Source organism: Protopterus annectens, chromosome 8.part0 (genome assembly GCF_019279795.1).
Source record: "Protopterus annectens isolate FY-2018-M chromosome 8.part0, PAN1.0, whole genome shotgun sequence".
Lineage (NCBI taxonomy): Eukaryota > Metazoa > Chordata > Ceratodontiformes > Protopteridae > Protopterus > Protopterus annectens.
In genome coordinates this window covers 42,224,865-42,238,221 of record NC_056741.1, presented here as the reverse complement: position 1 = coordinate 42,238,221, position 13,357 = coordinate 42,224,865, and the positions used below count along the sequence as shown (strand labels likewise).

The following is a 13,357-nucleotide window of genomic DNA, read 5'->3' as shown; positions in this document are numbered from 1 at the left end:
TTTCCATGACAAGTATTGTAGTTCTGTTGAAGAAGCTGGCTCAAAGGAAGAGTCAGCTTTTCCAATATGAAGTTGAGGTCCCAAGCAGGGACTGGTGGTTTCCTTGGGGGTTTTATATTTTTTGCCCCTCTGAGGAACTGCCTTAAGAGAGGATGTGAGAATAAAGGAGGATCTGTGTTGTATTGTGCAGAAATGGCTGAAGCGTGGATCTTGATGGAGGAGAAGGAAAGTCCACTATTTAACATCTCAGCTAGGTACTGTAAAATTTGAGGTATATTTATTACCCAAGGATTCTGGCCCTTTTCTTGATTCCAGGCACAAAATCGTTTCCATTTGGCAGAGTAGGCTTTTCTAGTAGAAGGTCTTCTGGCCTCCAAGATGACATTCTGCACCTCCTTGGAGAGGAGAGTCTGCTGGGAAATCAAGGAATTCTCCATGCAGCTAGATTTAGGGTTTTGAGCTGGCTGTGAAGGGTTTTGTAGTTGTGCTGGGACAACAGAAGAGGGACTAGAGGTAGGATCCATGGTGGGGAATGTGTCAGGCTCTTCAGGAGCGGATACCAGTGTTGTCTTGGCCAGTCTGGACCAATGAGAATCATTTGCGGCCTCTCTGTTCTGGCTTTTAACAGAACTTTGGGCAGTAGAGGAAGAGGCGGGAAGGCATAAACTGTCAATGTTGTCCAATTGAAAGAGAGTGTGTCCACTTTCCAGGCCTGTGGATGATAGGTCCTTGAACAAAATTTTTTCAACTGGTAATTTCTGTGGGTAGCAAATAGATCTATGTCTGGTTGTCCCCATGCCTGAGTTATCTTTGTGAAAACTTGAGGATGCAACTTCCATTCGTGTTGATCTGTAATATTTCTGCTTAGGATGTCTGCCAGTGTGTTTTCCTTCCCTGGCAGGAATTGTGCCTGTAGTTGAATTTGCAATTCCAGTGCTGTGTTCCATAGGGTCATGGCTTGCCTGCACAGGGGGTATGAATGAGTTCCCCCCTGTTTGTTTATGTACCACATCACTGTGGTGTTGTCTGTCCTTATCAATAGCTGGCCTGGATGCAGTAGGTCTCTGAAGGTCATAATAGCATCTCCTTTTGGTTGATGTGTAGGAGCTTCTCTTTTTGGGACCATTTTCCCTGAATGCACTGATCTGCCATGTGTGCTCCCCAGGCGTAGTCTGAGGCGTCTGTTGTGATAATTTGAGTTGCTTGAGGTACACAGAAAGGGAGACCTGCGTTTCTTTGGCATGCTTGAGCCCACCACAAAAATTCCTTTTGAAGGCATGGAATGAGTGGTATAATTGTTTCCAAGCTGTGGCTGTGTTGAGACCATAAGTTTTTTAGGTACCATTGAAGCTTCCTCATATGCAGCTTTGCACATGGGATTAGTAGGATGCAAGATGTCATGAATCCCGGAGCCTGCAGGACTTTCCTTGCAGTTAGCCTGGTGAAAGTTGCCATTTTGCTAAAGTATTGAGACAGTTGCCCTTGTTTGTCTGGTGTGAGGTAGGCCATCTGGGTGGTTGTATTCAAGCTGGCACCCAGGAAAATTATTTGTTGAAAGGGTATTAGTTTTGATTTCTTTTTGTTGACTGTGTATCCCAGGAAGTTTAACAGTTTTATTACAAACGCCTGGTGCTGCAATAGTATGTCCTTGCTGTCCGCTTGGATCAGGCAGTCATCCAGATATGGGTAGATTTGTATTCCTTGTAGTCTGCAGAAGGCGATTACTGATGCCAGGCATTTCGTAAACACTCTGGGCGCAGTAGATAAGCCAAAGGGCAATGCAGAGAATTGGTAATGGGTTGAACCTGCAAGAAATCAGAGGTATCTTCTGCAATCTTGTCTGATAGGGACATGCAGGTATGCCTCCTTGAGGTCCAATGTTACCAGCCAAGAATCCTTGCCCAGCATGGGAAGAAGCTGCTGTAATGTGAACATCTTGAATTTTGGCACCTGTAGATATGTGTTTAGGATGGATAGGTCTAAGATAGGTCTCCAATCTTTGTCTTTCCTTGGTACCAGGAATAGTCTGGAATAAAAACCTTGACATTGTTCTTTTGCAGGTACCTCTTGAATCGCTTTCATGTCCATGAGAGCGGAAATTTTTTTTTGTGCCTCTGCCCTTTGATTTTGTGGCAGGTTTGGCATGCCTCTCATTTCTGGAAGGGTGTGAAAGTGGAACCTGTAGCCTCTGTCTATAATGTCCAGAATCCATTTGTCTTTTGTAACAATATGCCAATCTTTTGAGAATAATGTCAATTTTCCGCCCAAAGGTGCTGCCATTAAAGCTTTGCTTGGCAGGTGTAGGGGGAAGTCATTGTGTCTGTTTTCTAAATGACTGTGATCTATCTTCTCCACCTCTTGGGGTTGGTGCTTGCCGCTGTCTGGCTCTGTAAGATCCTTGAGGTTGCCCTCTACCCCTTGGGCGTCTGTATCTGCCCCTTTAAGGTCTGTCTGTGGCTGGAAAGGACGAATTTTTTGAAGGCCAGTTTCTGCTGAAAGGAAATCTTTCACTGTATGCATTGATTTCGCTTTTTCCTCCATTTTCTTTAGTACCTCCTCAGCTTTAACACCAAACAATACATCTTTTTGAAGTGGTGCATCTAATACTTTAGCTTTGACATGATCTGGTAAGGTTTGCTCTTTGAGCCAAGCATGTCTACGTATAACAGACCCCGTAACAGCAGCTCTACATGAGGCCTCTAAAGCATCAAAACCACACTGCAAGGTATGTTTACCCACTTGCTCTGCACCATGCAACACATCCTGCAACTCTTTCAGATCTGGTTGTTCTGGTTGTGTCATTTTGCTTTTCAACTGAGATAACAAAAACTGTTGATACTTTAACATATGGAATTGACAGTTTAATGGCCTCGTGGTTAAAGTGGCCAAGGTATACACCTTTTCCCCCCACCTTTCTAATGCTCTGGAATCTCTCTCTGAAGGTAATGGGTTTTTAGCAGTAGAGGCCTTAATTCCCTTGGGACCCTGTGAAATAGTTTCTGGGTCAGCAGTGTGGCTTTTATATAGGAACTGGTGAGAATCAGGAACCCGGGTAATACCTGTCTGGTTTAACAAGAACTGGAGGTAAAGAATCTGGATTAAGGCTGGCTTCTGTGTACACATCATCCAAAATATCTAAAACAGGAGGGATAGCCAGGGGCCTATGCTGGGGGAGCAGTAGAAATTCCCTGAGCCTTTGCTTGGAATCTGAGTAATCTTGGCCTTCCCAGTGAAAGTGTTCCCTCAATGTATGCAGGGTTTCCCCAAAAGAGTAGTCCTCAGGGGGGGGGAGACCGAGGGAATAGACTCCTCAGCATCAGAGTCTTCGAAAGGGGAATAGGCATAATCCTGGTCCTCAGAGTGTTCTGAAGTAATAGAAGCTTGATCTGAGGAAGGGTAGTCTTCCTCTAATCTGGGTCTTTTGTCAGAGGGGGGTTGAGAACCCCTGATAAGAGTAATCAAATCCTCAGCCATTTTAAGCATCTGCTTTTTAGGCATGGGTCCTTGAGAGGAGGTCTGGGGACCCTGTTTTTTGGTTTTCATGGCTGCTTTAGATTTAGTGAAAGATTTAATAGAGAAGGAGGAAGGCCTGAAGACGCCTTCAGAAATGGCAGGCCTGTCTAAATTCTGAGTTTCCCCGCCAAGAGTGGCATCGGTATCTGCAGTAGGAATGGGGACTGAGGAGCCTACGACCTCGGGTACTGAAGTCACCGGTAATGTAGTGTCATCGGTACTCAGGGGCTGCGTAGGCGCCTCGCTGAAAACCGGAGAACCGGTAGTCGGCCTAAGCGTGGTCTCAGTAGTCGGTGCGTACCTTGGATGTCGGTCCTTATCTTTGCGTCTTTTATTCAAAACTGGAGTCGGAGTATCCGACGACATGATATAATTAAATTTTTTGCCAAAATAATGATGGGCGAACTCCGCCCGGCGCTTAATAGTGCGCTTGTTGAATCTAGCACAAAAACGGCAGGCTGAGACGTCGTGGTCTGGGCCTAAGCAAGGTATACAGAAAGAGTGGAAATCCTTACGCGGTATTTGCTTCTCACATGAAATGCAATTATTAACTTTGTCTGACATCGGTCTAAGGCAAGAAAAGTTTCCCCAATGGGGTACTTAGCTTCCAAGAAGACTTCGGCTGAAATACTTTCGTAAATCTCAGGAGCTGGCCGACCGGCACTTGCGAACTGCTTCTGCTTCGGGCACTGCGCGGCAAGAAAGACTGGGGAAAATGGCGTCGGCTGCCTCTTTTGTACCCCTGCCGCACTGACGTCAGGGAAGAAGCGACAACAACCGACGCCAGACCTAGACTTTGGAATTCGGCCGACCAAGGACCCGCCTGACGGCAGGATAACCCATCTGTAATGACTGAAGCTGTATGCACGATGAACATCTACTCAACCATAAGTTCCAGCCTAATACAAATACTCAGTTACACTTTGCTATTGACCTAACTACTGACAACCATGAGTTCCAGCCTAATACAAATACACTTTGCTACAGACCTAACTACTAACAACCATAAGTTCCAGCCTAATACAAATACTCAGTTACACTTTGCTACTCTCCTTGTATGTTTTTCTACAGTTTGTACTCTACTACTTGTTAATTTAGCTTTCAGTGGTAATGTGACCCTGTACACACTTCCAACTGGGGGAAAAAAAAAGCTAAATATGGACTGGAACAATTAGTATTTCATACACACACACACGTATGCATTCAAGCATACAGGTGCACAAAGACACATACAAATATATGAATGACGCTGTAACTTATCTACTATGCACTGACATAGTGAGACTTGGTAGGCTGTACTCTCCTTTCATTTCAGCAATGGCTAAAATATAGCTCAGGCCAAAAAGAATCCACAAAATCTACGTCTTGTCTGAGTTTAGGTGGCACTCACAGCAACTCACAATACAATATTTAAGAAGGGCATGCTACTTCATATTTGTGATTGCCTCCTTGAAGACTGCGTCGATGTATAAAAATGCTAAATCACAATACAAAAGAAATGAATACCTGAAAAACTAAATTAAAATATTTTACTTTTTTCCATTCTGCTAGTGTAAGAATTCTTGACAAAGCCAAAAATAATGGGGGTGCGCGACACAAAAGGCACCAAATCAAGGACAGGTTTTAAATGTTGTGTTTATAAACTTAGAAAACTGCTAGAATAATGTTTTGCATTGGCATGCATTTTCTGAAAGATATGAAGTCTGAAACTCTGAAATTTCTGCTGTTACTTCGTATTTCAAACTCAGTGACTTGCAGGCAATCACCAATTTTATGAGGAATAGACAAAAATCACAAGGGAAAAAATTAGGAGAGTCTGCAAAATTCTAAACAGTTGAGATGTATGCATTTTATTTCAATTTAAAGGGCAGCGGTAGAAGCCTTTCATGAATTTACATACCCAGACAAGTTGTGTTTTATGAATTTTGTCCATTTTCTTTTATCTGACAGCCAAAGAATATAGCAGCCTTCCCTTAAAATCATTTACCATTTGTTTTCCTTAACACTTCTCTCCCTCCTTTGTATATATTCACATTTTTCTATGAATCTGTGGCTTTCCTTCTACATCACCCAGTCTGAAATCCATTCCAGGAGTCAAAAATCTTCTCAAGGAAAAAATATTTCCTTAGGTCTAGGAAGAAAATGATTCTTTCACAGCTTTCCTTGCCCCCCACTCCAACACTTTTTCATTATTACTCCCTCTTCATGCCTCTCTGAAATAATCCGCTCTGTTTTCTTCCTTCAAGTGAACACACAACAGCTTTTAGAACCTTTGTTCATACTCCATCTCCTTATATCCCACACCCTTTACTTCCCACATTCCTCTGAACTAGTTATAAAAATCTGAAACACCGCTTTTACTTAAAGTGTACTGGTCATGTTTGGAAGCATTTTTTCTTTACAATTACTTTCAATTCCAAATGTACTCCTTATGACTAAGCTGCAAATGACTTTGCAAAAAATTAAGATTATAGAAATTTCTTTGCTTCACGGTTTACTCAAGTTTTTCTCTAACCACACCCACAAGATGACGTCATGATAGGTACTGAGCAATGACTTGCATAAAACTGCAAGGCATTAAGGGTAATCAAAACTTACCTCTTTAGAGGAGCTACTTCTTATTTACACTGTGGTGCACAGCTACATAATTACGCATTAATTTGCAATGAGCAGTGCTCCACCTGTAAGAACTACTTCACATCTTTGCTTTCTAGTAAGTAGAAAACACTACTGATGCATTTAATGTGGACATAGTGCTCTCTACTGTGCTCCACCTGCAAGAACTACTTCACAACTTTGCTTTCTAGTAAGTAGAAAACACCACTGATGCATTTACATGGTCATACAGCTCTCTACACAATAATCTACACACTAAGGCATTTTGGGTTCAGTTTTTCATGATGGCATGGCAGGGATTTTCAGCTCTGACAAAAATATTTAGGAGACCACTCTTACCAACAAAATAAAATGCAACAGCAACACACTTTTTGCATCAAGAACTATACAATTACAGATTGTACATGGGAAGGAGGTTACATCTGATGCCAAAGGTTTGTTACTTACATTTGTTTTAGAAGATGATCAATACACTTTAAATGATCTCCAGAACAGGACTTAGTACTTTATAAACTGTATGATCATTAGTTCTTTATGTTTTGAAACAAGCCCCCTCAAAGGCCGTCCCACAACTGAATTGCACTTTGTTCTCAATGGTCCAATCATCATTTTGTTGTATCACTAATCACATAACTCTCAGACAATGCTCTACATCAGGGCTGATACAGCCCAGACACAATACACATTCATCCTCTGTACCTCAACTGCCACGTACAAATGTTAACTTCTTGGCTCAAATATTCTGCACAAATCTAAAAATATTTTGGGGGATGGGGCAAATGTCCAAAATCAGGGACAATATTTAAAAATTTCTCTAATTCACTTGCAAATTTAATAAAACAAAAGGTTTTGCATCAATGTGCATTTTCTGAACAGTAACTATGAAACTCTAATATCTGGCATTACTGACTTGAATATAAGCCTCAGCCATTTACCAGGCAATCAAACATTTTATAAGGACCACTGTAAAGGAGGTAAAATCAGGAACAGCTGAAAGAGAACGTTACTCTCTTTCTACCCACCTACTAAACCCAGCTAAGTCTATCCCTCAGACTATAGCTCCCTATCTCTATAGCTCCACCTATCTTCATGTCAGTTGCACAATGGCTGAATTTTGTTAACTATATCCTTAATACTGAAATGTAATAAATTGCAAAGTGATGGCCCAAAAAAAGGAAGTGAATGCACTAAAGAATCTTGCTGTCATAGAGGTGATGCTTCCGGTTAACATTTACACTCCGGTAACAAAATCACCACACCAAGGCACACATATAATGTTTACACCACTGTGGAGAGTAAGCCTTTAACTTACTGGCTGCAAGGATACTGCTGTAACCAACCAAATACAATTGGAAACAAAAACAAATGTTTCTATAAGTGGAGTACTGCTAGAGGAAAAATGACAGTGGCAATACATTTCAACAAATTTTCCAGTATAATTAAATCAGTAACCCTTCCAGCCTGTTCCCAGTCAGACTGATTACAGCAAGAATGCAAAGTGAAGACAAAGGCTACAGCAGCAAAGGATTCCTTTTTAGGCATTCTGTCAGACAATCTAATGATACAAGTACACATCTCAAGAAAATATGCTTGCCAGATTCTGTTTTATGAAAATTCAATGAAATATTTTCAGTAAAAAAAGAAAATACGCTTGCACCAGGTTCAGCACTTAGAACATTTTCAGTAGAAAGGTCACAGAGTGTATGTGCTATCATTACTGTGACTGCTACCACAGAAAAAAAAAAACTACTACCTGCAAATGGGTGAGCTTGAGTAAGAGCTCGCCAGAAAAGACAAAGTCACCCAAGCATAAGTTTGTAGAGAATTTTGCAAAATGAAACTTACAAACTGTAGTCTCATGCTATGCATGCTTCACTTTGACTTTCGGGGTGGCGTGAATACCTGCTTGCTGTGCTTTTGCAGTTAAGAAGCTAAGCAGCAAAGCTTTAACACTGGTTAAAAACAAGCTGGCAAAATGTGTGTATGAAAGCAAGTTTATTGTTTACTCCAGAAGAGGGACAGTGGGGGAAGGACATGTTTACTAACAAAACAGACAATTGCTGCTACAAGTGAGTGCTGGCGGAAAGGTACATGCATTCAAAATTCTTACCGTGTGTGCTGCTGTACGTGGGAGACTTGACGGAAGGATTTCTGACAGTAGATGCAGCTGTATGGTTTTGCACCCGTGTGGATCCGTTTGTGCTGGGCGAGGTACGAGCTGTTGGCAAAGGATTTGGAGCAATACGGACAGCTGTGTGGCTTCATCTCAGTGAGGCATTTGGCGTGCAGAGAGCTGGCGGAAGAGTATGTCTTTAGAAAATAGTCCCTTACTAATGTGTACAGCTGCAGAATGTTGCTGGCAGAGTACATCTTTAGATAAAGTCCCTTAATGCAAGTGATGTTACAGATGATACATCTAGAGGAAGGGGGCACCTCTACAAGACAGCTGATCACTGTGAACACTGTTCTGTTGCAGGAGAATGCAGTGCTACAGGTTTGATTATAAAATGTCTGCCAGTGTGCATGTGAATAGCGGGAGGGACATTAACGCACCTCTACCCAAAAGCAACTACAAGCAAGCCAAGTATATTAATGAAGCCTACATGCAGATTATGGTAACGTCCTCATTGTCTATACTGCAAAATGAGAACGTTTCAACAAAAAGGCACACAATGCAAAATAGCCCCTTCCTACATGTGCTGCGGCAAAAATAACTGTAATAATGCAACAACTAAATGTTAGGCACATGCACTGGTAAAGGCATGGCAATTCCTTCGGATAAATACCCACCACCCTCCTAGGAGTGCACTGCTTACAGTAAAAGTGCTGGTATAATAGATACATTCAGAAGAAAGAAGATCAAACTTTACAGTACATCACCACCAATAAAATATCTGAGCATCCAAGTATGAGGTATCTAAGTGGGTAAATGATAGATCTCCTAGCCAGAACCACAGAGTAGAGGAACAAAGCCCTGCCCACAGTTCAGGTGACCTGGCTTCAATTACCAGTTCTGGCATCTGAGGATGGGTGTGCCCATCTTGGAAAGGGACAGTGTGCACTTGGGCACACTCCTCATGCTATAGCTCCATCAGAGGCTTGGGGTGGGGTGCTAAGGGGGTGTTGTCAATGGGAAGCAGGGGCAGTAGCTGACTTGCTGCAGAGCTGTGACAACAGGCCAGTTGCCTCACTGTACGCTCATACCAGAAGACAACAGTGTGAGTAGGGCTGGGGAAAAGGTTAAGGTGTACAAGAAAAACACTCCACAGCAGCAGTGTGATGCTGCCCCAATCTCCTCACTAGGGTCCACATCAGTTATGGGTAGCCAGTGGAATGCTAATTGTGGGTATGGTACACCCTATGGACATGGAGAGAACCAGAGGGGGGCAAGCTAGACAGCTTTGAGAAGGCAGAAAAGAAAAATTAACCCCCCTCCAACAATGCCACATACATGCAGGATGCCATGGTCCTGTGCTGTCCCATAGGAGGAGAGTTAACGTCATTTAAGCCACAGAGAAGTTGCTGGGATGACACTGCTCCAGAAACCTATCCAGCAGAGGTTAATGAGCTATCCAAGTTGTCCTATGCTATTACCTTTACAGCCGTGCCCAGACTACAACAGTCAAGCCTTTATCATGTGTCTGTATGTTCTTTTATTCTGTACTACAATACACCCACGAGAACATAAGATCATTTGCTATAAACTTTTATTCTGCTGATATAACACCACTACGCACAGTGTCTATCTGGATTTTCTAATCAATTTAATCTTGAGTGACCAGTAATTGAGACACCCTTAAATTCCAGGAAAAGGGTGTGGGTCTCAATGTCAAGAAAAAAGCCTCTGAACCTTCACTTTACTCTCAGTTAAAACTCCCGTCTTGATCAGAAAGCTTGGTGGAATGGATGACTGCTGAATTAAGCAATACCTAAATTTTCCCTTCCTAATATAATAAATGTCAATACTACATATACCTTATTGCAGGAAAACCCTAACAAAAGGAGAACGACTTCCAGAAAGTCACTTTCAAACAAGTTTTACTTTAATAAATTATTTTATACAGTTAACCATCAGCATAAACAGATGAACATAAAGCAATGGCTGAGAAAAATGTGTTGCGAAAAGACTAATCCACAAGCAGTCAAACACAGCTTTCTTGCTGTTCAATGAATCAGTCCTTTAAGTCTACAATACCAAACATCACCACTAGATGGCGAACAGGCTAAAGCCCTGAAGCCCAGACTATACCTCATAGCAGAATATCCACTGGAGCACCATCGATTAGTTAATGTCAGTTCACCCATCTCTGGTGAGAGGGAGGGAACATGGTGAGGTCTGCTAGCACTGCTGACACCTGCCAGAGGTGAGGTACAGCAGCAAGCAAGGAATCAACAAGCTGACAACTCATCATGCAGCTCAGTTTCAATTTAGTTAGAAGGGTCTAACTCATGCCCTCTGGTCCCAAGGAAGGGATTTACAGCGTAACAAGAAAAAGCCCCAGTGAAGTGCGAAAATGGCAACACACCACAGCTGCTCTGCCATTCTCTGGCCTGAGAAACAATCAGGGTCTCACAAGTAAGCACTGTCAGCCCTAGGGGGTCTCTTTTTTTTGGGGGGGGGGGGGTAAAGCCACATGATACACCTTCAGTTCACTAGAACAAAGTCGCCCTAGCAGACAAGTTTGACTTTATTTTTATTTACGCATTTGTTAAAGAGAAAGGTAGGCTAGACCAAAGACCCTTTTCATCCATGACCTTGGCACAAATACAACGTGCAAAATAATTCATCAAAACTAATGATGGATGTACAGTGAAATTAAGTTCATTTCTTGTCATTACGTTAAGTACAGTACACATCTGAACACAATAACGGAAGTTCTGCCATGACTTTGGCTATAATAATTACTAGGCAAGATACATAATTAGAAGTTATGTACCTACCATAACGTTCCATGTTAGTTGTCTTCTCTCGCCTTCTTTCTTGCTGGATGGGTTCGGAGCCGATCCTCGGCTCCGACTCGGCACTTGCTAAGCTTGAGAACTCCTTTTACCAGCTCGAGGCAACCCTATATCCCATGATGCAAGGCGAGACTACCTCAGATCTCGTTTGGTAGCTATAGAACCCTGCTAATAATACTAATCCCAAAGGAACAGCAAAAACTAGCCTAGAAGAACTAGGCAAAAAAGTTCTTAAGATAGACTCTCTCTAATGAAGACTAAGGAGAGTGAATCTGAGAAAGAGAAGTTCTTCAAGATCTGTCCAGGCCAGGAGGAAGGAGGGAGGGACGCAAGAAAGAAGGTGAGAGAAGACAACTAACATGGAACGTTATGGTAGGTACATAACTTCTAAATGTTAAGTTGTCAATCTCGCCTTCATTCCTGCTGGATGGGACCGCATCCCTAGCACCTGTATCCCGGGTGGCTCAATGGAACAGACTCTTGAGTACTGTGGAACCAAAACTGGCTCTGTCCCTGGGGGCCAAATCTAATTTATAATGAGAGACAAACGTATGAGGAGTGGCCCAAGTAGCTGCTGCACAAATGGTATCAATGGGTAGCCTATCCTGAAAGGCTGTAGAAGTGGATAGGCTCCTGGTTGAATGTGCCTTCGGTTTTGAGGGTAGTTGCTTGCCTCTGAGCGAATACGCATAAGAAATGGTGGAAGACAACCATCTGGATAAGGTCACTTTCGACACTGGGAGACCTTTCCTGTTTTCTGCATAAGAAACAAATAATTGATCCGATTTCCTGAATTGTTTAGTTCTATGCAAGTAATATCTGAGCTGACGATGGACATCCAAAAAATGAAGTTTTTGTTCAGCTCTGTCAGAATAATTAGGGAAAAAACTGGTAGATCGATGGATTGATTAATATTAGTCTGAGAAACAACTTTGGGCAGAAAAGATGGATTTGTTCTCAAGGGTACCCTGTCCTTGTGAAAAACTAAGTATGGTGAACGGATGCAGAGAGCTTGAAGTTCAGATACCCTCCTTGCTGAAGTGACAGCCAGTAAGAATATTGTTTTCCAGGTCAGTAACTTTAAGGAGCATGAAGCAGACGGTTCGAAGGGGGGTAAAATCAAGGATGCTAACATTAAATTCAGATCCCATTGTGGAGGAGGATGTTTTATTGGAGGCTTTAGGAGAAAAACTCCTCTCAGAAAAGCTTTGCATAGTCTATGTGACATAATGTTATGATCTTGCAAGCCAACGTGATATTTAGAAATTGCCGCCAGTTGAACTTTAACTGTTGATGAAGAAGATCCTGACTGAAAAACTTCAGCCAGAAAATCTAAAATTGAATGCACAGGTGCAGTAAAAGGATCAATGTGCCTGGAGTTTGCCCATAGGGAAAAACGTCGCCATTTGCTAGCATAAACCGTTCTGGTAGACGACTTCAAGGAAGCTATTAAGATAGCTCTGACAGGATCAGAGATCATAGGAAGCCTGGCTAGGGAAGGAAGTGGAGCAACCAAGTAGTGAGGTTGAGAGAACGAATGGCCCGGTGCTGTTGACCCGTTTGGTGGATCAGAAGATCCGGAACTGGGTCCAGATGCCAAGGCTGCACCAGGAGGTGACGATGTAGGGTCGGAAACCAAATTTGTCGAGGCCAGTAAGGGGCAATGAGAATCAACTTGGCTCTCAAAATGGTAGCTTTCTGAATGACCTGTGGAATTAAGGGGAAAGGGGGAAAAGCGTACAGAAGTCCCCGGGGCCAATCCTGGGTTAGAGAGTCTCTCAGGGGTTGGCCTGGTAGGGGAAAGAGGGTGAAGAAGTCCGGGCATTTGCTGTTTTGGGGTGTAGCAAAAAGGTCGCAACAAGGGGTGCCCCACTTCAGAAATATCTCGTCCACTACCGATTGATTGAGAGACCACACGTGAGGCATGAGAATGGCTCTGCTCAGTCTGTCCGCTAAGAGGTTGGACCTGCCGGGGATGTGCGTTGCTATCAGAAACCGATGAGAGGAGATTGCCCATTGCCAAAGTCTGAGAGCTTCGACACAAAGGATAGGACCTGGTCCCGCCCTGTTTGTTGATGTACCAGACTACAGACATGTTGTCCGTTTGAACTGCAATAGTCCCCGAGGGAAGAAAGTCGCTGAGGGCTTGCAACGTTAAAAGCACCGCTCTCATCTCCAGGACATTTATGTGCAGATGGTATTCTGTGGGTTGCCAAGTCCCGTGGACCATCCTGCCCTGATAATGCCCCCCCCCACCCGATCAGAGAGG

The 13,357-nt window shown here is 43.0% G+C and overlaps 1 protein-coding gene across 1 annotated transcript in view; it reads right to left on the bottom strand.

Annotated features, from left to right (window-relative positions):
* Positions 1 to 13,357, bottom strand: part of ZNF384 (zinc finger protein 384) — a 1,170,835-nt gene that overhangs the window by 402,185 nt on the left and 755,293 nt on the right. The window contains exon 4 of the mRNA XM_044079105.1: positions 8,240 to 8,422. Coding sequence (XP_043935040.1) covers positions 8,240 to 8,422 — 183 coding nt within the window. The remainder of the gene's footprint in view (positions 1 to 8,239; positions 8,423 to 13,357) is intronic.